The 23,718-nt window shown below is 42.3% G+C and overlaps 3 protein-coding genes across 5 annotated transcripts in view; 1 reads left to right on the forward strand and 2 right to left on the reverse strand.

The window, feature by feature from the left end:
- LOC111949832 (glucagon receptor) overlaps positions 1-13,797 on the forward strand; it is a 27,824-nt gene extending 14,027 nt beyond the window's left edge. The window contains exons 2-14 of one of the 2 annotated variants that reach the window (XM_023967170.3): positions 1,362-1,532; positions 2,023-2,119; positions 2,534-2,641; positions 4,763-4,884; positions 6,068-6,174; positions 6,599-6,752; positions 6,891-7,050; positions 7,162-7,222; positions 7,318-7,387; positions 8,371-8,459; positions 9,347-9,485; positions 9,805-9,846; positions 10,318-13,797. In XM_023967170.3, the coding sequence (XP_023822938.1) occupies positions 1,479-1,532; positions 2,023-2,119; positions 2,534-2,641; positions 4,763-4,884; positions 6,068-6,174; positions 6,599-6,752; positions 6,891-7,050; positions 7,162-7,222; positions 7,318-7,387; positions 8,371-8,459; positions 9,347-9,485; positions 9,805-9,846; positions 10,318-10,674 (1,560 nt within the window). In that variant the 5' untranslated portion in view covers positions 1,362-1,478 and the 3' untranslated portion in view covers positions 10,675-13,797. Of the gene's footprint in view, positions 1-1,361; positions 1,533-2,022; positions 2,120-2,533; positions 2,642-4,762; positions 4,885-6,067; positions 6,175-6,598; positions 6,753-6,890; positions 7,223-7,317; positions 7,388-8,370; positions 8,460-9,346; positions 9,486-9,804; positions 9,847-10,317 lie in introns of both variants that reach the window. The other variant, XM_070434007.1, reaches the window with a different exon arrangement.
- A 54-nt stretch (positions 13,798-13,851) lies between these two features.
- Positions 13,852-23,718, reverse strand: part of LOC111949833 (cytochrome P450 2M1) — a 41,850-nt gene continuing 31,983 nt past the window's right edge. Inside the window, exons 1-9 of one of the 2 annotated variants that reach the window (XM_023967171.2) lie at positions 18,451-18,747; positions 17,594-17,756; positions 17,300-17,449; positions 16,502-16,662; positions 15,341-15,517; positions 15,014-15,155; positions 14,608-14,795; positions 14,368-14,509; positions 13,852-14,135 (exon numbers count right to left, since the gene is read on the reverse strand). In XM_023967171.2, coding sequence (XP_023822939.1) covers positions 13,936-14,135; positions 14,368-14,509; positions 14,608-14,795; positions 15,014-15,155; positions 15,341-15,517; positions 16,502-16,662; positions 17,300-17,449; positions 17,594-17,756; positions 18,451-18,642 — 1,515 coding nt within the window. In that variant the 5' untranslated portion in view covers positions 18,643-18,747 and the 3' untranslated portion in view covers positions 13,852-13,935. Of the gene's footprint in view, positions 14,136-14,367; positions 14,510-14,607; positions 14,796-15,013; positions 15,156-15,340; positions 15,518-16,501; positions 16,663-17,299; positions 17,450-17,593; positions 17,757-18,450; positions 18,748-23,718 lie in introns of those variants that run through there. The other variant, XM_070434008.1, reaches the window with a different exon arrangement.
- Positions 23,455-23,718, reverse strand: part of LOC111949648 (cytochrome P450 2M1-like) — a 10,091-nt gene continuing 9,827 nt past the window's right edge. Inside the window, exon 3 of the mRNA XM_023966989.3 lies at positions 23,455-23,653. Coding sequence (XP_023822757.1) covers positions 23,603-23,653 — 51 coding nt within the window. The 3' untranslated portion in view covers positions 23,455-23,602. The remainder of the gene's footprint in view (positions 23,654-23,718) is intronic.

Genomic DNA, 23,718 nt, shown 5'->3' on the forward strand with positions numbered 1-23,718 from the left:
TTGTCAATGTGACTGATGTTATGCATACAATTTCCCAATTCTTGTACAGAAGAAAATGACCCGTCATAAAGACTCCTTAAAAATGGATTAGATTAGTTGATTTGATTACAACACTTTCATTGGATCCTCTGCGTGCATGAAGCATGGTCCTAAAAGCACAACCTCAAAAGCACAAACAATGACGTTATCACAGTACAGTATGTACATTGAGGGAGTTGCTGATAGACCAATGTGTTCCAGCTCTTTAAGTAACATAGCAGGGACAATGGGAACAATATGTTATGTTCAGTGTTTGTATTTTTTAAAGAGAAATCACAGGTTCTTACACTGTTTAGCACAACACCCCCACACAAAACTATGATAATTGACTGCAACCCGGTCATACATGATTTACAGAACACTTTTCTCTGGATACAGGCATGCGGCTTCTTCAGAGCTATATTTAGAGAGTTAGGCAACTTTTTGAATTCTGAATATTGTTTTAATTTTTAGATATTCAGTTATATAACATTATACATGCATTGTTGAATACTCATTGCTGATTAGCTTGAAGGGCATCCAGAGTGAGGATTATTTCCCTATAACCACGGTATACAGTGTATGATAGCAAGCTAGGACTGATTGTTTGGTTAGCTAAACTAGCAAGTCTGTATGTATGGTTACCAAGGCACCTACTGTAGAGATCTAGTAAACTTGCTAGCTACTTCAGTAGCCGTGTTAATTAACCCTTACTTGTTTAAATATCCCCATGTAATGATAATGAGGTGCAAACATGGCTGCATAGAATGTTGTAGTGTCATGCAAATGCATCCTAATGCAGAAACCTCAGTCCTTCCAATACAGTACAAGTCTCTGGGCTTCTTATGTAGACGTTTACAACATTACAATGATTGGCTCTCCCATCAGATTGTCAGATAGCACATCTGGTTAGGTTTCATTGAGAAGTCTTTGGGAGACGTGGGTATGGACATGACATCGATGCTCAAATTGTGCTCCATTTGTCTATATAACGCATCCCTTGTCTCCAATCCAGTCCAATAACGAAGTGTCCCATTAGTGTCATGCTCACAGAGAAAGCCAGAAATTAGCCTACACTACCAGTAGCAAAAAATGGGTGTCTTGTTGTCACTGTTCATTGGAAATGGAGGGCTGAAACCTCTAGTGCTCTAATCATCTACATGGTCTAATTGGCCAACGTTTTGACTTCCTTTCCCCAATCAAATGCCAAATCCTATGCCCATTGTGGACCACACGCTTGTCTTAGCGTAATAGGTGATAAGAATTGTAACCCAAACCCATATTGTGTGATTGTTCTGTACTGTATACAGTAGGTCTAACTGACTGTGTGTGTTGTTTTGCAGGGTGTGGGCTATGGGGTGGAGGTCTGAGGCATGGCCTGGTTCTGGCCCCCCTTGGTGAACAACACCCAGTAGCCCTGAGATGATGAGTGGCCCTCCACCCTGGCACTCCTCTAAGTGATGAAGACCCCTGCCATCCTCCTCCTCATCCTGTCTGTCCTGTGCAGAACTGTGGTAGGCACTTTTGACTTTGTTTCTGCTCATTACGGCAGTAGTGATTGTACTTAACATTACTTTCCACCTTCAATCCATCCGTAGAAGTGTGTCAGGTCATTAGACGCTGCCGTCGTTCGTTTGTTGGATTATCCTTAGGAGCTGTTATGAAATGTAAGTCATGTGAAGATGATTCACTGTTCTGAATCACTGCAGGTCATAATGGTCTCAGTGTGCTATATAGAACACAATCAGAGTGCTGGGAAGCTGATCTGAACAGCAGTGCAATGTGCTTTGCATCCTCAATCGATGCAGCTGGTTTTAGTGGATGTGTCAGCTTTTATGGAGAATTTAAGTTACACCACTACAGTAAGCCAAGGAATTTGTGTTTTATATCCAGTCAGATTTTACACCCAGTCAGGCCCACTGCWGTTAGGTATTGTGGGGCTTACCCAGAAGAACCCACTGGGGTTGACCCCTGACCCTCCATCTTGTGATTTGTGACCGGCAGCTTGTGTCAACGAAGTCGGTGAAGCACACAGTGGAGGAATGGAACAAATACAGGAGCGAGTGCCTGCTGAGAATGAGCACGGACCCCACACCCCCAGGTAAGACTCAAAGACATACACCTGTCCTATGTCCTAATCAGGCACACCTGATTGTGGGTTTACCAATAGAATAGAATAACATCTAAAARGTTATTGTGTAGACAGTGGAAATATGCCTTTGGCTTCACAATTTAAAAAAAACACCAGGAGCTTCATCACCCCTCTCCTTTCCCTCAAACAAATATATATTTCAGAGTCCACAGAATCTACCAAATTCTTAGACTAAGTACCATGAGACAGGCATCGACTTAATGTCTGACCCAAAGGACTGGATCCATTGCAGGGCATCATTACTACTGTTTTCCCAGGTGGTCTTCATCCAAACAATAAACATTCTCTATCCTACTTAGTTTAAGACAAAATCTTAGGGATTCAGGGTCTGCTTACTGCTTATATACTTACTTCTACCCCCAGGCTTATTCTGCGGCCGCATGTTTGACATGTACGCCTGCTGGCCGGAGGGCATCCCCAACACCACCGTTAAAGTGCCCTGCCCGTGGTACCTCCCCTGGTACAACCAAGGTACTGGTGTGGCATTGGTTAGTGCTTTATGGTTTGGTAGAAGAAATGAGATTCAGTTTCATCCAACTTCCAGCTAGGAGGTTAATGCTAACACCGTTTCTATCTAAAGCCGTGCGGAYTCAGGCTCCCAGTGTCTGGTCTGGTGCGTGAAATCACAAGCTCTGCTATTCGGCTACTGCGTAGAAACCTAGAGGGGGCAAAAGCCCTGGGGCCTTATTTATAACCGTGCGKCATTTCTGTAAATCTGCGCACGCACAAAAATATTGAGATTTATAAACTTGACGCACGCCATACGTACGCATGTCTCCCATTATAAATCAGCCCTGTCGTAAAACTGTAGATACGTGAACGAGCATTAAAAATTCGCCTGGAAAACGCTTCACCTTTTATGGTGACAATAACGCCCTTGATTTGCTGTATAATTTGGAACTATTGGAATTACACCATGGCATACAAGAGACACGTTGCTGTTTAATAGTTTATCAATAGATTATTGGGTTTTTGGTTGTCCTGCCTTGGTATAGACCCTGAGATTAAATAAGCAATGATGTCGCGCTCCTATCGCACAGCAATACTGTAATCTACCCTGTCAAATATTTTACATAAYCTACCAGCCTATTTACTGTGTTGGCAAAACGTTTTAATCTTTAGCAGTGATTTATGCTGTGCCTGGAACAGGACTGTGTCCGTTTCTGAACGTGAAAACAATGGCAAATTGTCATGTACCTGTCAGCAGAACGTTTGATTTCAACAATGTTTTATATCGACTTTTCCCCCAACCTAAATACGATGGACTGCCCGCGCATTCTGAAACATTGTAGGGCTACTACATTTTTTAAATTACAGTACTTTTGTTCTATTTGGCTTTTTTTATTTATTATAGTACTACTGATATGCATTACTGTATTGTTGGGAAAGAGCATGCAAGAAAGGCATTTCACTGTACTTGTGCAAGTGACAATTAAAATGTGAAACTTGATTCATACTGTAGGCCTACTTCAATGMAAACGATCGGCTGTTAAATTCGACTGTAGCCTAAATTCTGTATTATAAACTGCGCTGCCTATGCTATTGCAAATCTTGAAATACATATAGCCTATTTACATGGCTACTAGGTCCAATTAAATGAGAGATGCACATGGTAATTGTTGTATGGCTCCTTTGGTAATATGAACCTATCACGGACAGAAAAGTGAGGAATATATTCTGCAATGGTTATGAAAATAGGAAAGATATTTCTATGTCTAGTTATAAGATTCCTATGTCAAATTGTTTTTTACAAAACAAATCTAACAGATTTTCGCTCTTCTCACTAATGGAAAATGTTGCATTCTTGTTAATATGTTTTCCTGTTTTTAGTTTTTTTATTAATAAYCTTTTCATCATATCCCTCATTTGCACAAAACACTTACTTGCCAGCTTGCCATACAATATCTCAACCATTAGCAAATGTGCTTTTGCATGGTCTAAAGTTTGCGGGAAAGTGAACACATTCTCATGTCAAGTATTTTTTTTAAATAAATMCCTACTTTTGCGTGAAAACCTGTGCACACACATTTTGGGCTATATTTTGTACATACACACAGTCTATAAATGAGACCCCTGGTCTGCCCTAAAAAGCCTATGTAAATTACGATCGCCAGAACGGCCCCAGCAAAAATGTTCAGACTATTTTGGCCTCTAAAATTAGTTTGTTATGATCAAGTTCGATCCCCATTGTGAATTATTTTAAAGGCCACTACAAATCGAGATATTAAATTAAATAGTGATTKATTCTGACTACTACATTGTCGTCACACATGARCATGTGCTGACACAGACCAATCACGGGCCGGCAGGCATATTAGGAGGCTCCCGGTCAACGCTCAGTCAGGATGAAAACGACTACATTAACCATGATCCTTAGCTAGTTATTGCCACTTTCACCATGATCCTTAACAATTTTGTGGTGCCATTCAGCGATATGGCGTGCTTAAAATTCAAGTAGTTCCGGCTTCATGCGCCATCGGGAATACGTGGATGACGTCAGCGCTATCACTATCTGCTGGTTTTAATGCAGAATTGAATATGTCTCATCTGTTTGCCTTCTTCCTTTATCTCTCCCTCCTCATGTCTGTGCAGTTCGTAATGGATATGTGTTGCGGGAGTGTGGGCCTGATGGCCAATGGGCCATTAACAACACCAGTAGCACCTGGAGGGACCACTCCCAGTGCAACGCAGACAATAACCAGCAGGTGGCACAGGTAATACCCATCATGCACCATTCCTGAAGTAGACCCTCCTCTCAGAGCACATAATAACATGCGTTGCTAAGAGTAGGACAGTAGACTTTCAAAGGGTTAATGCTTTTAATTACTGAATGTGACTTTTAGAAAACTACACCAGTAGTCTTAGGAGACCCTCCAAGTACTGACAGATGTTTTGAGAAGTAAACTAATGAATAGCCATTCAAATAGCAAGGATTAATAGAGTAGGTACTCCAATGGGAAACCACCTGTAGGGGACTTTTYCGATAATGCTAGAGTGCTCTGATTGCTTATGACTGTTGAGGTGGGCTAGCAGCAGCAGCAGCCGTTGCTGTGCCCTAATGTTGACTTCCACTCATCCCTATCAGCATGCTCAACTCGCGTCCTCCTTACCCTCTCTTAATATCACATCTAGTGSTGCACTCCATTACGAGCTCAGTAATGAAATGGCCCGTTTACTACGTAAATATAAAAGATCTCATTACTTAGTCGGTATTACATACAGGGTTATAGATCTGCCAGGGCTACAGAGTGTAAGGGGTGAGCTCTGAAAGACACACAGTCCTCTCTTTATGAAGAGGGAGACAGACGTCACCTAGGGGTTATGTTGTTGCTGGCAACCGATGATGCAACGCTGCTTTGCCTCATTGGCCCCACAACTGAAATGTACTCCAGTCTGCAGCCAGACRTTCTGATGATAAGAAAAATAGGTGGGTAAACGTTGATCACCGTTCACGGCCATTCGCCGTGAATAAAATAACGCTCCCTAAATTTCCAATGCATTTTTCCATGATAGGTGGGTAAATGTGCGTTTACGCTCCACTTCACCATTGTTTGACACCAGTTACACTCACGTGTTCTAATCTGTGAGATTCATAAATCTAGAGTATACAATAATGGAGTGTCACATATTTTTAACAGGAGCTTATTAGTGTACTGAGCGTCATTAAAGCATTCATGAGCATTTTCCAAGGCATAGGCAACAAGACAAGAGGACTTCTTGCGGTCAGTGCATCTACTTCGTCTGTATCTGTGTCTCTGTTTGCACTCTACTAAAAGGACAGGGCATTCGTTCAGTACAGCACATCCATAAGAGAGTCAGAGAGTTATAGGTGAAAACAGGGTCATGTTGTTCCCTCGTCTACTTGGGATTTGAGTGCAGGTCTTTGTGTGTCCACAGGAGAACCAGATGGTGATCTTGGCCTACTTCCGGGTGATGTACACTGTGGGCTACTCTCTGTCCCTGGCCAGCCTTTCCCTGGCCCTCATCATACTGCTCATCTTCAGGTAAATACTGGCTCTGACCACAGTCATAAACAGCATACAGTACATCTTTATATGTCAGGATTTGACTCTATGGGACTGTTTGTTTGGACAAGGCAATGGATTCACTTCTAGTCTTCTGATGTTTAGGCAAATTTAAATCATACAGTAGTAGGAAAATAACCCCGCAGCAACAGGAAATTTGAATTATTATGTGGATTATAATTAATGGATATTTTTTGTTACTGCAAATTCTGACATTTTAAAGTGTAAATTACAAACTTTAGAACCTTGGATACACTACAAGTTTGAATTTCCTGCAGTGCAGGAAAATTCTCAGTAACAAAAGCGTGATCAAATTAAGACCCTACAACTGTATATGACATATACATGATGCTGGAAAGAATTTTGTGATACAGTCATCTCAATGTCAAGTGTTGTACCCTAGGAAACTAAGGTGCACCAGGAACTATATCCACACCAATCTGTTTGCGTCCTTCATCCTGCGAGCCATATCCATCCTCACCAGAGATGCTGTTCTCACCAGGGACACCCCCGAGTTCAGAGACAACAGAGACGTGTCCAACGTCCTCAGTGATCAGGTCGGGAACTAAAGGCTATACACACTAATGCAGGTTACAGAAATACACACACACACAAACGAACAGTTTACAGACTCAATTCATCATTCGTACTTTAGACAGCCATCCTTGACCTCTTCCCCTGACCTTTGCCCCCAGGCTCTCTCTGGCTGCCGTGTGGCCCAGGTGCTGATGCAGTACTGTGTGGGGGCTAACTACTACTGGCTGCTGGTGGAAGGCCTGTACCTTCACAACCTGCTGGTGCTCATGGTCTTCTCTGAGAACAGCTACTTCTGTGGATACCTCTTCATCGGCTGGGGTGGATACACACGCACACTCACACATACAGATGGACACACACACACATATGATAAATTATATAAATGCTGTTTCCTGACAGTAATGTATGGGTTTATGACACTGTGTGTAGGAWCCCCAGTGTTATTTGTGGTCCCCTGGATTATAGTGCGGTACCTGTATGAGAACGCACGGTGAGTCCCTCTCATTTCCATTCAATCTTATTTCCTCATCATCTGTTACTAGAAACAGAATTCCGACTGAGAGATTGTGACTCACCTCCTCCCAGGTGCTGGGAGATCAACGAGAACATGGCGTACTGGTGGATCATCCGCACACCCATCCTCCTGGCCATTCTGGTGAGTGTGTGTTGATATGTGTGTCGACTGTGTTGTGCGCCCTAAAGCAATGGGGGCCTATGGGTGAGTCATTCGTCAACGCCCCGCTCCTCTCCTCCACCCCCCACACCTCCCCCTGCTTCCCCTGCAGTTTTGTCTCTTTGAAGTTAGCAGACCGTGACAAACCTGGGGAAATTGTGCGAACGTGAAAGCTGAGTGGGCATTTTTTGGTTTCCGGAATGTACTGTACATTAAAATTAATGGATGACTCATAAACCCAGAAGAGATAAAATGAATGTCACCTGGTTTCTTTTATTTTCTTAGTAACACTTAGAAATAAGGACCTAGACCTTTAATACTTATGAGTGTTTAATTAACATCTCTCAGTGAAACTCTGAGAGGAAGAGAATATACTTTTTTCTGTGGTATTTTGCATCAGAAGCAACATGCCAGAAGAGATGAGGATTCACATATGACTTGCCATTTGTCCCACAACTCTTGCATTTCCCCTCAGGACAAAATGCCTAACATGGTTTGACATAATAAATAAAAAGACTGTGTTTTGTATTTCTGTTTCACCTTTCATATTGTACTAATGTGTATATTTTTGTAATTATAATGCTCATCTGTAAAAGAGGCTTTGGTCTCAGCATGACTCCCTGTCAAAATAAAGGTTAAATAAATAAAAGGAGTAATTCATACTTAATATGGCGTGCAGTTACACTCTGTCACCTGGACTTTGCAGTTAATACCCCTAACATGCTGCAGTCTGACTTTGGAACTCAAACTTTAGCTTTTCACATTATTGTGGAATTCTGACATATTCACCCTACTTCAACAGTAGCAGTTATCCTTGTTTCCCTTTCTCATATAATACTGAAATGCCGCAGAGCAGGCCTATTTGGATATATATCCTTTTTTGATGTCAGATTGTTACATTTTTTTGTTGGTGTCAATAAAGATAATATTGGGTGGTTTGATGTTCATTTTTTTTTTTATTCCAGGTCAACTTTTTCATATTTATTCGGATCATACAGATCCTTGTCTCCAAATTAAAGGCGCGCCAAATGAGGTACACAGATTATAAATTCAGGTAAGAAAGATACAGCAGCTTCTAATCCATGAATGGCATAAAAGCAAACCAGAATAAAAACACAAAACAAACACGGTATTGTAGCTTCTGACACTGATTTAGTCAACTCATTGCTTACTCATTGCTTGTCTATGTGTTTCTTGTCACGTAACTTTGTCTATGTCATACCTTGTTAAACGCCCTTCCATTCACAGAACATTGCCGTGCGATGTTGCCAACTATCGTCTGGCGATAGTTGGCGTGAACACACAAGGACTCTGCTCTTGTGCGAGTCAGAAGACATTGTGATGACCTAACACTATCCACACTAAAGGCATTTGCTTCAAACTCAGTTAACATCCATTACCTCAATAATTCATCACTAAATTGACTTGCACTTCTACTAACACTTTATGTCATGCAGAGTAAAGGGAGCTGTGGAATCCTTTGATGTTTCTGTGGTATTCAAAGGGGCCTTCCCATCCTTTGATTGTGAGCCGCGGTCCTTTGAGACGGCATTGACTTTTTTTTAGGAAACCAGCCACATCCAGGAGACCAGTCGCATACCTAATGCTCTGAACTAAGCCTGGCCTCAAGGCACACTGGACAACATGAGTCTGATTGGAATCTAAGCACAAATGCAGCTGATACACAGATTCTGAACCACCAAAGAGTCATGGGAAGAGGAGGCTTTTTTGACTTCCCAAGATGCTTTGTTTGAAGCCGTTACTTATCATCCCTGCTCTGTGGAAGTTGTGGCTTTCCTTGTTTGGCTTTTATGCGTTTGTGTGAAACGTGAACCATCCATTGATGTCATTGATGTGAAAGAGATTCACCATATAGGACCAAACAGACCTCTCTAATAGTTGCCCTTGCTTGGCTCTGTAAAGGATGCTCTGTGTGTGCAGGTTGGCTAAGTCCACTCTGACCCTCATCCCTCTCCTGGGCATCCATGAGGTTGTCTTTGCCGTGATGTCAGAGGAACAGACTGAGGGCGTCCTCCGAAATATCAACCTCTTCTTTGAACTTTTCTTCAATTCTTTCCAGGTAATATGATGAGGTACATAGGTTATTTGCCATTTTGTGTTGTGTGTGTGTGTGTGTGTGTGTGTTGTGTGTTGTGTGTGTGTGTGTGTGTGTGTGTTGTGTGTGTGTGTGTGTGTGTGTGTGTGTGTGTGTGTGTGTGTGTGTGTGTGTGTGTGCGTGCGTGCGTCCGCAGGAGCATGCATGTGTCCCGTGCGTGCAGGCATTCTTTCTTGTTACTGCATGTTATTTCTCTCTGTGGTGCTTCTGTTAGGTGTGTGTTAGATAAGGGGAAAATGGAGAGATCACTCTTCTTCTGATACCTGTCTCTCTCTTCCCGCAGGGTCTCCTGGTTGCCATCCTGTACTGCTTCGTCAATAAAGAGGTGAGTAACGAAGTGAAGTGTGCTCTCAACAAAGCCCAGGGCAAAACAAGTGCACTTGAACATCAGTAGCAAACACCTGAGGTGATGGCACATTCGTATCTGTTTGTTCCTATGAGAAGCCAGCGCTTTCTGTGACCTGCTGGGTATGTCACCTTGTCACTGTGGGTTAGCTGTCACAGAGAAGCTCACTACCTACGTCAACGGGGCAACGGGATGTCAATGAGGGACCCAGCCATGTGTAGAGTCAAGAAGTGTATATGCCACTGTGACATGAAGGTTCCGATGTATCTCCTGTTGAGGTATGGGCTAGTTTGGTTGAGGTAGCCTACAGAGTAGTGAGTAAAGAGAATAATGATCAAATTTGATATAATTTGTCTTTTGATCTGACCAGATCAAAAGGTCAGGAAAAACTCATTACTTTCCCTCGTTCATCCCTCTCTCTCCATCTCTCCCTCTGTCCATCTGTCCCAGGTGCAGTCAGAGATAAAGAAGAAGTGGCAGCGATGGAAGCTGGGCATGACCGTCCTGGACGACCTTCGCAACACCGGCAGCAACACGCCACAGGGGGGCACCGGCGGCGGGCAGTGCCACCACGACCCGCCCTGCCAGCCTGACTGTCCACAGGAGGATACCCACAACCTCTCCTCGGACGCCTCCGCCTCGGGGCCGCATGCCCACCCGCGCCCACACCACCACCCAGGGGCCAAGAAGGGCAAGGCCTACTGCTACATTTCCGCCCGCAAGCAGGTGCTGAACGGCCTTGATGGAACTCCGCTGGGCAACGGGGGAGGAGAAGGAGCCATCAAATACTCTGAGAGCTACTGCTGAGTGGCCCTGTTGGGGGCTAACGAGGGCTAACGAGGGCTAACGAGTAGCTGGCTACCTTTGTAATTTCTAGTGGAAGGAATCCGAACCAGACTTATCACCTGCTTCCGATTCAGTTGTGTACTTCCAGATCTATGTGGCCTACTTGGTGTTTTCGTCGAACCCATGTCTTAATAATGGTGTGAACATGATCCGGGACTCTTTGGATGATTGCCAGAATGCCTTTTCTGCACTGTGTGTTGTGACTCCTAGAGGCTTCCAGTGGCAGATAAGATGACCCATCCCAAGTGAAATATCGCCTCAATCGACCCAGATGTTGAGGAAAGCTACTTAAATTAGGAAATGAACACCGTCCAACCCTTATCTGCTCAGATTTGACTGTTTTGGGGGGTTTGCCTCTTTGTTCTCTACCTCTCGCTCTACTTGTGGACAAAGTGGAAAAGTTATGTGCCAACCGTGGACCGTCTTTTCATGTGCAATGGATATTATAACAATAGTGTGTTTTATATGTTGGTATTGGAAAAAGTCTCTGTGAGGGACTTAGAAAAGGCAAGAGGTGAGCAAACCAATATTGTCTTCCCCAGTGAGTTAGCCACACACACACACACACACACTATGGTTTCCCTAGGCAACGCTGTGTTTTGAATTCCTCTCACCCAACCGTTGAAAACCTCTCATGCCCCTTGCTCTCTAGCCATACGTTTATCGCAACCTTATAGTCGTAGCTGAATACAGTGAGCAAAGGAACCGCGCTCTTACGCAATACCAATATCATAGACCTCAAGGAAGGCACATCACTTTCATGGTGACGGCTGTGTGTGAGGCATGACTCCTGCAAAATGACTCGAGGCTGAGAAAGACAGGCACGTAATCAGAAACATCTAAGGAAGGTTCGATCACATGCACTATATAGAAGATAACTAGCAAGAGATGTATTCTTCAAATGGAGTCAGTGGGGGAAGGGGAGTTCCTTTACTGCGCTGTCTAAGGGGGTTGAATGATTTGTAATGTCCTATTAACATAGTGAAAACTATCACAGAATGGAAGGTGACCATAATCCAGAGGTCTTTTAAGCGCTGTATCTATACGCCACAGGAGGTTGGTGGCACCTTAATTGGGGAGGACAGGCTCATGGTAATGGTTGGAGTGGAATAGGCGGAATGGTATCAAATATATGAAACACATGGTTTCCATGCGTTTGATTCCATTCCATTTGCTCCGTTCCAGCCATTATTATGATCCATCCTCCCCTCAGCGGCCTTGGTGCAGTCTGCGGCACCTTCTGTAATATTCTCCATTTATCACAGGTTTGTGGAGTCTGGGATGAAAATGATCTCTCTCGTGGTGAGTTATGATAGCCTGTTACTCACCACAAATCGTTTTTTTCTTGTAGCTTTTCCAGACTAACCACAACCACTTACCACCCAGCTGAAGGTTTTACATCCCGCTGAGCACAGGTCGTAACATGCCAAGAGGGAATCTCTCCTCTGCTTCTGGGGATTAAGGTCCCAGCGCCCCTGCGGCCATGTAGCTTAATCACTATGGTTCAATAGGAAACGGCTCTCTACACGATAGACCACAGCCACAAAATACACATTTAGTATTCTGCTGCATGCGTGTTGATGGTATGCTGTAGGTCTACATGTCTGACGTCATGTTTGCAAAGCTAGGATCCATTCTGTTCATCCTCTGTGAAGACGTCTGGTACGTTACATACATCTGTGTAAGGTTGCCAAAAACTCAGTTCTCCGTGCTGGAATCTGTGAGAAACAAAATATTTTGCACTGATCTCACCCTCAGTGAAGTTTTGAAACAGCAATTACCCAATATGAGTTTAGCTAAAGGTGCTTTATTTGAACCCAGCTAACAATCCCCCACTCTTATTTAAAGACGGGTTTCAATCTAAAACTAGTACAGCACAACCCTAACTTCTCCAGATATAGCTTGACTACTCGGTGTGTATGGATCTGTCTGAGCATCCAGAGCCCACAACTCATTTTACTGTTTGTAATTAGTCTCTTCTTGAGGGTCACATTGCACCTAATGGCTCCCCACCGGTTGAACAGGGGTTCTGTATAAATGTAGGCAATTAAACCAGGCAATTTCCAACTTCACTTTTGAAATAGCTCCTCTAACCAACATACACAGAGGCCCCATCTTCACACATACCAATGGAGTAATGAGGTAGCCTTGTCTTTCTGTCTTCCTATTCACTCCAAATGGGAACCCGTTACCCAAGCATGTCCACCATCTCTCAGTGTCAACAAAATGCAGCATGTCATACAAATGAACATTCATTTTTTTCACCAGGAGTATTCCTAATAGGGTCATTACTGGTGCTTGACAGAGGGGCCTCAATGCCTCTGGTGGCATAGATCATTACTCTAATGGTGTGTGTGTGTGTGTGTGTGTGTGTGTGTGTGTGTGNGTGTGTGTGTGTGTGTGTGTGTGTGTGTGTGTGTGTGTGTTAATTTCCAGAGTGGCTTGGCTGATCCTCACAACTGAAATAGCATTCACGAACTGAGCATTGCACTTCACAAATATCTTCTAGTATAATGTACCTTTGGCAACAGCACGCGTAGCCTTTGGAATCTCTTTGGCAAACATGACAAAATACTGTGTTGTTTGTAAAACTGCTTATGTCAGACATTGACCTTTCAATTAAAAAATGACCAGATGTAGCATATAGTTAGTTAGCATTGCTAGWATGTGTTACAGGGGTGCCGTGACCTGGATCTAGAGAGTGGATCCAGTAAATTGAGGTCAAAGGGAGGTAGATTCAATGGATGCCTATGCTAGAACCGTGCAGTGGGTTAGGACTGTACTGTCACCCTGGACCCATAATACATTGGGTCCATTGTGGCAGAGGTGGAACGTGTTACATAAACGGACATGACCTTCTGACGTGACTCCACATGTTCTATATACCTGTCAACAGGTAAACTTGGCGCGCTGACACTCAAATGATAGTTAACTCTGTGTGAGTAGGTTATCATCACCGGGAGATTACAGTACAAAGAGCAGCACTAAATCTCACATATAAGACTATGTGACATGAATGGACACTATTTTTACTCACTTTTTATTTACGTGTTTGTTATTTAAATTAAATTATTCTTAATCTGACAGTATTTGTCTATTGTTTTTTTTGTATCTAACAAAAAAATGGACATTAATAATGACATGACAACTTTGCTGTTGAGCTTCCTTATTCAGAAAAAAAATCACATTGAATTTCATCAAGATTAAAAGCTGTTTGATCAATTAAATATTTGGTGTCCTGAGTTTGACATAGCAGGTGTAGGGGCGCGCCAGGCGACCATGAAAGTAGGATACTACACTGGCGTCAATTTCCTCTGGAGGTTTGGTGCCCCTGAAGGTGAAGCGCTGAAGAAGGGAAGTAAAGAACAGGAAGAGCACCGTCCTGGGAATCCCCATTCCATCTCCCAGGCAGTAGCGCTTCCCTGATGGACAGTGAGAGGAGAGAAGTTACCTTCAGCAGTCAACCTACACTCCTGAGACTGAAACCTACACATTGGCCTTGTTTGATATGCAAAACCTATCAAACAAGATGCTAGCAATGTGTATGTATATTGTGTGATGATGTTTAGTCTTTTTATCTGAGAGCTACTACAGAGTGGTTATTGTTTTCACATTCTCATATTATTCTATTAGCCAATTGTAACATCATTTTACCCAGTCCAAAAACAAGAAATCCGTTGTTTTCCTTAAAGACTCCATTTTCATCCAGGAAGTTCTCTGGGTCAAACTCATCTGGGTTCTTGAACAGTTTGGGGTCAAACAGCACAGATGACAACAGTGGAAAAACCGTGGTACCCTGGAAGAATTACAAAAGAGTACTTACGTAAAACAATTGACAGTTTAACAAGTCAAAATGATAGACGTTTAGGATAAGTCTGCGGAAATGGTGGTCACCTTTGGGATGTGGTAGTTGTGGAACGTTGTGTCTCGGGTCATTTGGTGAGGGAAAGAAATGGGAGCAAGACTCATACTTCTCTGGATTTCGTGGATTACAGCGTCCGTGTAGGGCATCTTATGTCTGTCGTCAACTGTGGGGACTCTGTTTGAGCCAATCACCTCGTCTATCTCCTTCTGAACTTTCTCTGAGGAAGAAAGACAGTCATAGGCCTTCATAGCTTTTGGGTTAATATACAGTGTTTACAGTCTATTGGGAATGAAGAAATGCRCGCATGTATGTGCTGCTTACATGGTGTGTAATGTAAACTCTCTGTTGCAGCTATTTGGCTGGTTTACCAGTACTATTTTCTATTTGCAATACATTTGTATAATTTCAATAACAGTGATGCAGAAGAGAGAATACCTTGGATGTCAGGGTACTTAATCATCATCAGACAGGCGTGTGATAGGGTGGAGGACTGGGTCTCCGTGCCGGCAGCAAACAGATCCCACACACACGGAAACAAGTTGTCATAGTTGAACTCGGTCTCGGGGTGACCCTTCTCCTAAGGAAAGTTGGAAGATACCTCTAAATCTTACACTGATAGATTTGTGATAAAGTAAGATTTTTGCACAAAGATTCAGACCCACGTAAACATTGATCATATATTTTCTTGTGGCTAGTTGGTGCTATTACAATATTTTGATACTGTGTAAGAGGTTCAACATCAAATTCCAAATTATGTTTTACCTCCAGCATTTTAACCAGGAAGACGTCGAAGTAGTCCTGAGGGTTAAAGGTGTCCAGGTTTTTAAGGCGACGATCTGCTTCCTCTCGTATGTAAGCTTTGGCCTTGTCTATGGCCTTACCCAGCTCATGGTGTTTTCCTGGAAAGCACTCAACAATTCTGGGGAAAATGTTGTACAGCTAGAAGAGACACAACATTGGAAACATGGGAATGAAAGAAGGGGTGGTTGTTATATTCAAATGGTGACCCACATACTTTTGTTATCATTATCCATTTCGGCAGGCAAGCTTAATAGACACAATCAAGTCATGCTTTGGAAGAGCGTGTATAGATAAATAACAGGCATACAGTGTATTTATCCACCTTGGATTTTTTTCACATTTTGTTGCATTACAAACTGGGTTTGACATTTATATAATTATAATTTCTTTGTCACTGATCTACACAAAATACCAAATAATGTCAGTGAAAATAACATTCTATACATTTTTACATTTAATAACTCAAATGTCTTGGTTATATAAGTATTTGCCCTCTTTGTTGTGGCAAGCCTTATTAGGTTCAGGAGTCCATTTACCTAACAAATCATAGAAGTTGCATGGACAATAATAGGGGTTAACATGATTTATTGAATGACTACACYATCTCTGTACCCCACACATACAAGTATCTGTAAGTACCTTCACTTGAGTAATGTTTTTTGAGGACAGATTCAACCACATTGGCTTTTCCAATGCCTCGCAAAGAAAGGCACCAATTGGTATATACAAATGTTTTTTTGTTTTTTTACAGACACTGAATATCTCCTTGAGCATGGTAAAGTTATTAATTAGGCTTRAGATTGTGTATCAATACAACCAATCATAAAAAAAGTGAAATCACTGAGCGGTTTCCTTCCTTTCTGGCAACTGAGTTAGGAAGGACACCTGTATCTTTGTAGTGACTGGGTGTATTGATACACTGTCCGAAGTGTAATTAATAAATTCTCCATACTCAAAGGGATATTCAATGTCTGCTTCTTTCCCCCCCATCTATCAATAGGGGCCCATCTTTTCAAGACATTGGACAACCTCCCTGGTCTTTGTGGTTGAATCTGCATTTGAAATTCACTGCTTGACTGGGGACCTTACAGATAATTGAAGGCACTGTATGTGCTACCATACCATTGCCACTTTGCTTTTTAGCATGTCGAAGTATGTATAGACAGGCTTGTAGAGGATCTGAAACTCTGGGTCGTTGTATTCAAACCTGCGCCCAAAGACTATGGACCAGAATAGGTTGATGATAGAATGGAACAGGAGTTCTTTGGGGTCGACAGTGGAATCTGGAATAGAGACAGCAGACAAGCATAAACACGCATGCTTGCACACCACAGGAGGTTGGTGGCAAATTATATATTTAAAAAAACATTTTACCCCTTTTTCTCCCTAATTTCATGATATCCAATTGGTAGTTACAGACTTGTCCCATCGCTGCAARTCCCGTACGGAATCAGGAGAGGCGAAGGTCGAGAGCCATGCGTCCTCCGAAACACGACCCTGCCCAGCCATACTGCTTCTTGACCGAAGTCAGCGTGCATGCGCCGACCCGCCACAAGGAGTCACTAGAGCGCGATGGGACAAGGATATCCCGGCCGGCCAAACCCTCCCCTAAACCGGATGACGCTGGGCCAATTTTGCTGTGACACAGCCTGGGATCGAACTGGGTCTGTAGACCACTGTGCCACTTGTGGAGGCAGGTTGGTGGAAGCTCAACTGTGGAGGACAGGCTTGTGGTAATGGCTGGAGCGGAATAAGTGGTATGGTATCAAATACATCAAACACATGGTTTCTATGTGTTTGATGCCATTCCATTCACTCTTTTCCAGACATTATTATGTACCGTCCTCCCCTCAGCAGCCTCCTGTGATGCACTCATGCACGCACACACACGTACAGATGACACCGACAAAAACAACATACCTCCATATTCACTGAAGGCTTTCACTAGACTCTTAGCTTCCTCTTGGACCCTCTCCTCGAGGCTCCTGCATCCTTTTCCAAGGTTTTTCAGGGACATCAAGGAGAAACTGCGAAGAGTTTTCCATCTCTGCCCATTACTCAATCCCACCCCTAGATTGATGAGTACAACAGGACAGAGATATAGGATGAACATGCACAGTACTTCCCTTTTCTAAGCAAAGTCAATTTCCACGCAGATTACAACACTATGACACATGTATTTTACAACATCCCTCTTCCAGTCATTTTACTCACCGTGTTCGTTAACAAGTTTCAGGGTAATGGCAGAGTTGGCTCTTCCATTGAAATCTTCTCCTTGGTTGACAAAAGCATCCTTGATAGCCTGATAGCCAGAGATCACCACTACAGGTTTGGAGCCCAGCCATACAGTAAACACTGAGCCATATGTCTTACTGAACTGATGAGAGATGAGAGGAACCCATTGATTCTTGAAGAATATAACGTATAACTCCTTCATGAACTTAGTACAACTGTCTTATCCCCTCATCTTATCCCATTGTCTTTAAACAAATGATCAGGGCTGAGTAGATTACTTTGTAAATATAATCTGTTACAGTTGCTAGTTACCTGTCCAAAATAAGAATCAGTAATGTAACTTTTGAAATGTCCAAACTCAGTAACATTACTTTCCCCTCAAGAGGCAATAGAAAAAGACACAAATGATCCATCAAACTAATTTGGTATGTCTTCATAGTGGTCTCTGACTCATGATCAGACTCGCTCAGGTGGAACAAACTTCAACTTGTGCCTTTTTTAAATGCAGAATTGAATGTCATTGACAAAAAAGTATATATTTTTATTGCAAACATCCTTTCTGAATAATCCAATAAGTAATCATCTCGTTTTTCAAAAGTATCTGTAATCTGATTACAATATTTTTGGTGGTACGTAACTGATTAGTTAGTTTTGTAATCAGATTACATGTAACTGATTACAGTACATGTAATCAGTTAATCCTCAACACTGCAAACAATGTATACTGTAGCTTCAAATTATTAAAACTATAATATTGATCTATGACTGCAGTACTTGCATCCGTAGCTACATCTATGACGTTGAGAAAATCAAACAGATTGTAGCTTTTAACTGACCTTCATGTAGGACATGTCCGGTCGTTTCAGATCCATTTGTAACAAGTTACCAAGCAGAGGAATTGGTGAAGGACCCGGAGGCAAACGTCCATAGCTGCTCTGTTTCCCCATGTACTTCCAAAGTAAAATAATAACCACTATAGCCATTATTATGGACAAAATGTTAGTCTGCAGTACATGTAGTAAATCCATGTTGAAGTCACTTAAGGACTAAGATGTGTCTGAGCAGTGTGGCAGTTACTCTTAGCTATGTACTGTAGGCAAAGAGAGAAAGTGGAACGTTGTGTGCAAGATGCTACAGGTAAGCTGTGGTTGGAGGGTAAACAGGAACTATKATTTAATGAATGACTAATAAACAAGAAAGATGTGTCTGACGACTGTCAGAAAAAATTGTGACTCTTTTAAGGGCTCCTCACAACACCCTCGGGGTATGTAGAGTACGCTCTCCTGCACTGTATGTAGCCTATTTTAACAGACAACTTGTATAACTGATTTGTAAAAATGTTACGCAGACAAAATCAGTTAAGAAAATAAACCCCACAATAAACGGGTTCAAATCAAAATGTATTGGTTGTGTACACATATTTTGCAGATGTTATCGCAGGTGCAACGAAATGCTTATGTTTCTAGCTCCACCAGTGCAGTAATACCTAACAATACAAAACAATACACACAAAGCCAAAAAATAAAATTAAGAAATATCAGAACGAGCAACGTCAGACTCCAGAATATAATTATATATGTTTATGATGGTGTGTATAGACAATGGACAGTATATGAATAGAAAAGGAGTGAAAAGGTGTGAACAGCACCTGTTCTATAAGGATGAGCCTTGCCTAGACTACAGTATATACATATGAAGTGGGTAAAACAGTATGTAAACATTTATGTCAACCAGTGTTAATGACTAGTACAGTTGAAGTTGGCAATTTACATACAGCTTAGCAAATATATTAAACTCCGTTTTTTACAATTCCTGAAATGTATACTAGTAAAATTCCCTGTCTTAGGTCAGTCAGGATCACCACTTTCTTTAAGAATGTGAAAATGTCGGAAAATAAAGTAGAGAGAAATTATTTTCTTTCAGCTTTTATTTCTTTCATCACATTCCAGTGGGTCAGAAGTTTACATAACATCAATTAGTATTTGGTAGCATTGCCTTTAAATTGTTTAACTTGGGTCAAATGTTTTTGGGTAGCCTTCCACAAGCTTCCCACAATAAGTTGTGGAATTTTGGCCATCCTCCGGACAGAGCTGGTGTAACTGAGTCAGGTATGTAGGCCTCCTTGCTCGCACACGCTTTTTCAGTTCTGCCGACAATGTCTATAGATTGAGGTCAGGGCTTTGTGATGGCCACTCCAATACTTGACTTTGTTGTCGTTAAGCCATTTTGCCACAACTTTTGAAGTATGCTTGGGGTCATGTTTATTTGGAAGACCCATTTGCGACCAAGCTTTAACTTCCTGACTGATGTCTTGAGATGTTGCTTCAATATATCCACATAATTTCCCACCTCATGATGCCATCTATTTTGTGAAGTGCACCATCCCTCGTGCAGCAAAACACCCCACAACATGATGCTGCCACCCCGTGCTTCACAGTTGGGATGGTGTCTTCGGCTTGCAAGCCTCCCCCTTTTTCCTCCAAACATAAATGATCATTATGGCCAAACAGCTCTATTTTGTTTAATCAGACCAGAGACATTCTCTATAAAGTACGATCTTTGTCCCCATGGTGCAGTTGCAAACCGTAGCCTGGCTTTTTATGGCGTTTTTGGAGCAGTGGCTTCTTCCTTGCTGAGCGGCCTTCAGGTTATGTCGATATAGGACTCGTTTTACTGTGGATATAGATATCTTTGTACCTGTTTCCTCCAGCATCTTCACAAAGGTCCTTTGTTGGTTCGGGATTGATTTGCACTTTTTGCACCAAGTCGTTCATCTCTAGGGAGACAGGCGTCTCCTTCCTGAGCAGTATGACGGCTGCGTGGTCCAGGTGTTATACTTGCGTACGATTGTTTGTACAGAATGAACGTGTACCTTCAGGCGTTTGGAAAATTGCTCCCAGGATGAACAGACTTGTGGAGGTCACCATCTTTTTCTGAGGTCTTGGCTGATTTCTTTTGATTTTCCCATGATGTCAAGCAAAGAAGCACTGCGTTTGAAGGTAGGCTTGAAATACATCCACAGGTACACCTCCAATTGACTCAAATTATGTAAATTAGTCAATCAGAAGCTTCTAAAGCCATGACATCCTTTTCTGGAATTTTCCAAGCTGTTTAAAGCACGTCAACTCAGTGTATGTAAACTTCTGACACCTGAAATTGTGATACAGTGAATTATAAGTTAAATAATCTGTCTGTAAACAATTGTTGGAAAAATTACTTGTGTCATGCACAAAGTAGATGTCCTACCCGACTTGCCAAAACTATAGTTTGTTAACAAGAAATTTGTGGAGTGGTTGAAAAAGGAGTTTTAATGATTCCAACCTAAGTGTATGTAAACTTCTGACTTCAACTGTATATAGGGCAGCAGTCTCTAAGGTGCAGAGTAAAGTATTGGGTGGTACCCGACTCGTAACATTGACTAAGTTCAGGGCAGGGTACTGGGCGGAGGCTGGCTAGTAACAGTGACTAAGTTCAGGGCAGGGTACTGGGTGGAGACTGGCTAGTAACAGTGACTAAGTTCAGGGCAGGGTACTGGGCGGAGGCCAGCTTGTGGTGACTATTTAACAGTCTGATGGCCTAGAGATAGAAGCTGTTTTTCAGGCTCTCTGTGCAAGCTTTGATGCACCTGTACTGTCTCCTCCTTCTAGYTTGTAGCGGGGTGAACAGGCCGTGGCTCGGGTGGCTGAGGTCCTTGAGGATCTTCTTGGCCTTCCTGTGACACCGGGTGCTGTAGATGTCCTGGAGGGCAGGCAGTGTGCCCCCGGTGACCTCACCCATCTCTGGAGAGCCCGGTGGTTGCYGATGGTGCAGTTTCCACACCAGGCAGTGATACAGCCTGACAGGATGCTCGCCATAGGGCATCTGTAGAAGTTTGTGAGGATCTCAGGGGCAAAGTCAAATTTCTTCAGCCTCCTGAGTTTGCACCTTCTTGACCACATTGTCTGTATGGACGGACCATTTCAGGTTGTCAGTGATGTGGACGCAGAGGAACTTGAAGCTTAATGATGAGCTTGGAGTGCACTATGGTGTTGGTTGTCTAGCAACAAAACCGATGTGTGCACAACTATGGGGCAAAACAGACTGGATTGGCTTAGATTGTTGATGACATGTAAACTATATTTTGTGAGCACTGGTCTCTCAAATACATCGTTATGGTTGTTGGTAGCTAGCTAGATAGCTAATTATTAGCCATATTAGCAGAAATGTGACAGTCAAAACACCTCAAAACAAGATATGGTATCAACAGCAAGATCAAATGAGCTGAAACGAGCCACTTACGGTTGACGACATGGCAGTTTCGTGTCATTGTTGTTAGCTATCTGGCCATCCAGAACCATAACATACAGCTTTCTGGCCATTTGAAGCGCACATTGTTTTCATGATGTTGTTAGCTAGCCAATCTATTTTCTTGCCAGTATCACTGACAGTGAAAAAGTATTTGCTCCCTTTCTGATTTTCTCTATTTTTGCTAATTTTTTAAAACAGATTATTATCAGATCTTATTAGATAAAGGAAACCTGAATTTACAAATAACAAACAAAATGTATACTTATTTTATTTATTATTAGATAAAGGAAACCTGAATTTACAAATAACAAACAAAATGTATACTTATTTTATTTATTTAATTAACAAAGTTGTCCAACACCCAATTCCCCTGTGTGAAAAAGTAATTGCCCCCTTGAACTTAATAACTGGTTGTACCAGATTTAGCTGCAATGACTGCAACCAAATGCTTCCTGTAGATAAGTCTCTTACATCTCTGTGGAGGAATTCTGGCCCACACTTGCATGCAGAACTGCTTTAACTCAGCAACATTTGTGGGTTTTCAAGCATGAACTGCTCGTTTAAAGTCCTGCCACATCTCAATTGGGATTAGGTCAGGACTTTGACTAGCCCATTCCAAAATGTCATTTTTTTTTGCTTTTTAACCATTCTCGTGTAGACTTGATTATGTGTTTTGGATCATTGTCTTCCTGCATGATCCAGCTGCGCWTCAGCTCACAGATGGACGACATGGGTTCCATTATGCCGGGCGAAAACCAAACACTGCATTCCACAGTAAGAACCTCATACCAGCGATCAGCATGGTGGTGGTAGTGTGCTGGTTTGGGGATGCTTTGCTSCCTCAGGACCTGGACGACTTGCCTTAATAGAAGGAACCATGATTTCTGCTCTGTATCAGAGAATTCTACAGGAGAACGTCGGGCCATACATCTGTGAGCTGAAGCTGAATCATGCAGCAAGACAGTGTTTCAAAACACACAATAAGTGTACATGAAAACTATAGTAAGAGTTTGGTTGGAGTCATTGCAGCTAAATCTGGCACAACCAGTTATGAGTGTAAGAGGGCAATTACTTTTTCACACAGGGGCATTGGGTGTTGGATAACTTTGTTTATGAAGTAAGTATGTAATCGTTGTGTTAWGTGTTCCCTTTATCTAATAGATTTTGGTTGAAGATCTGAGTACATTCAWWATCAAAAATATGTAAAAGTAGAGAAAATTAGGAAGGGMGCAAATACTTTTTCACAGCACTGTAGGTTTAAGTTTGCAAACAAACTCAATATCAGTTGAGCCAAACAKAACCWTTGTGTCAAAAGCATWTGKAAAATGTGTTGTACCATCACAATACTATTTTCATGAGTAAATTGATGTGCATTAGGGTGGCCGTGGCCAACTCTCACATACCTATTGCCACTAAATACGTTGGAAAACCAGACATTGGCCTCTCACTTGTCTATTCACTCATGATAGCCAAACTACAATAAGTGGACATGGATAGTGTCTTAATTCCAGCCACATTCCATATTTCATAATGTGTAAGAGGTTCACCTCCAATGTGAGGATCATGCGGTGTTTTCTACTCCAGCATTTTAACCAGGAAGGCCTCGATGAAGTCCTGAGGTTCAGAGGTGTCAAGGGTTTTAAGACGGATTTCTGCTTGCCCTTGTATGTAAGCTTTGGCCTTGTTTACGAAGCAAACATCTCATGGTGTTTGCCTGGAAGCACCAAAGATTCTAGGGAACATGTTGTACATCTGAAAGAAAAGGGATGAAGGGAGGGTTTTGTTAGTGAAAACAATGGCTTGGTCAGCCAAGGCAT

This window comes from Salvelinus sp. IW2-2015, linkage group LG22 (assembly GCF_002910315.2).
Source record: "Salvelinus sp. IW2-2015 linkage group LG22, ASM291031v2, whole genome shotgun sequence".
NCBI classification, from domain to species: Eukaryota; Metazoa; Chordata; class Actinopteri; order Salmoniformes; family Salmonidae; genus Salvelinus; species Salvelinus sp. IW2-2015.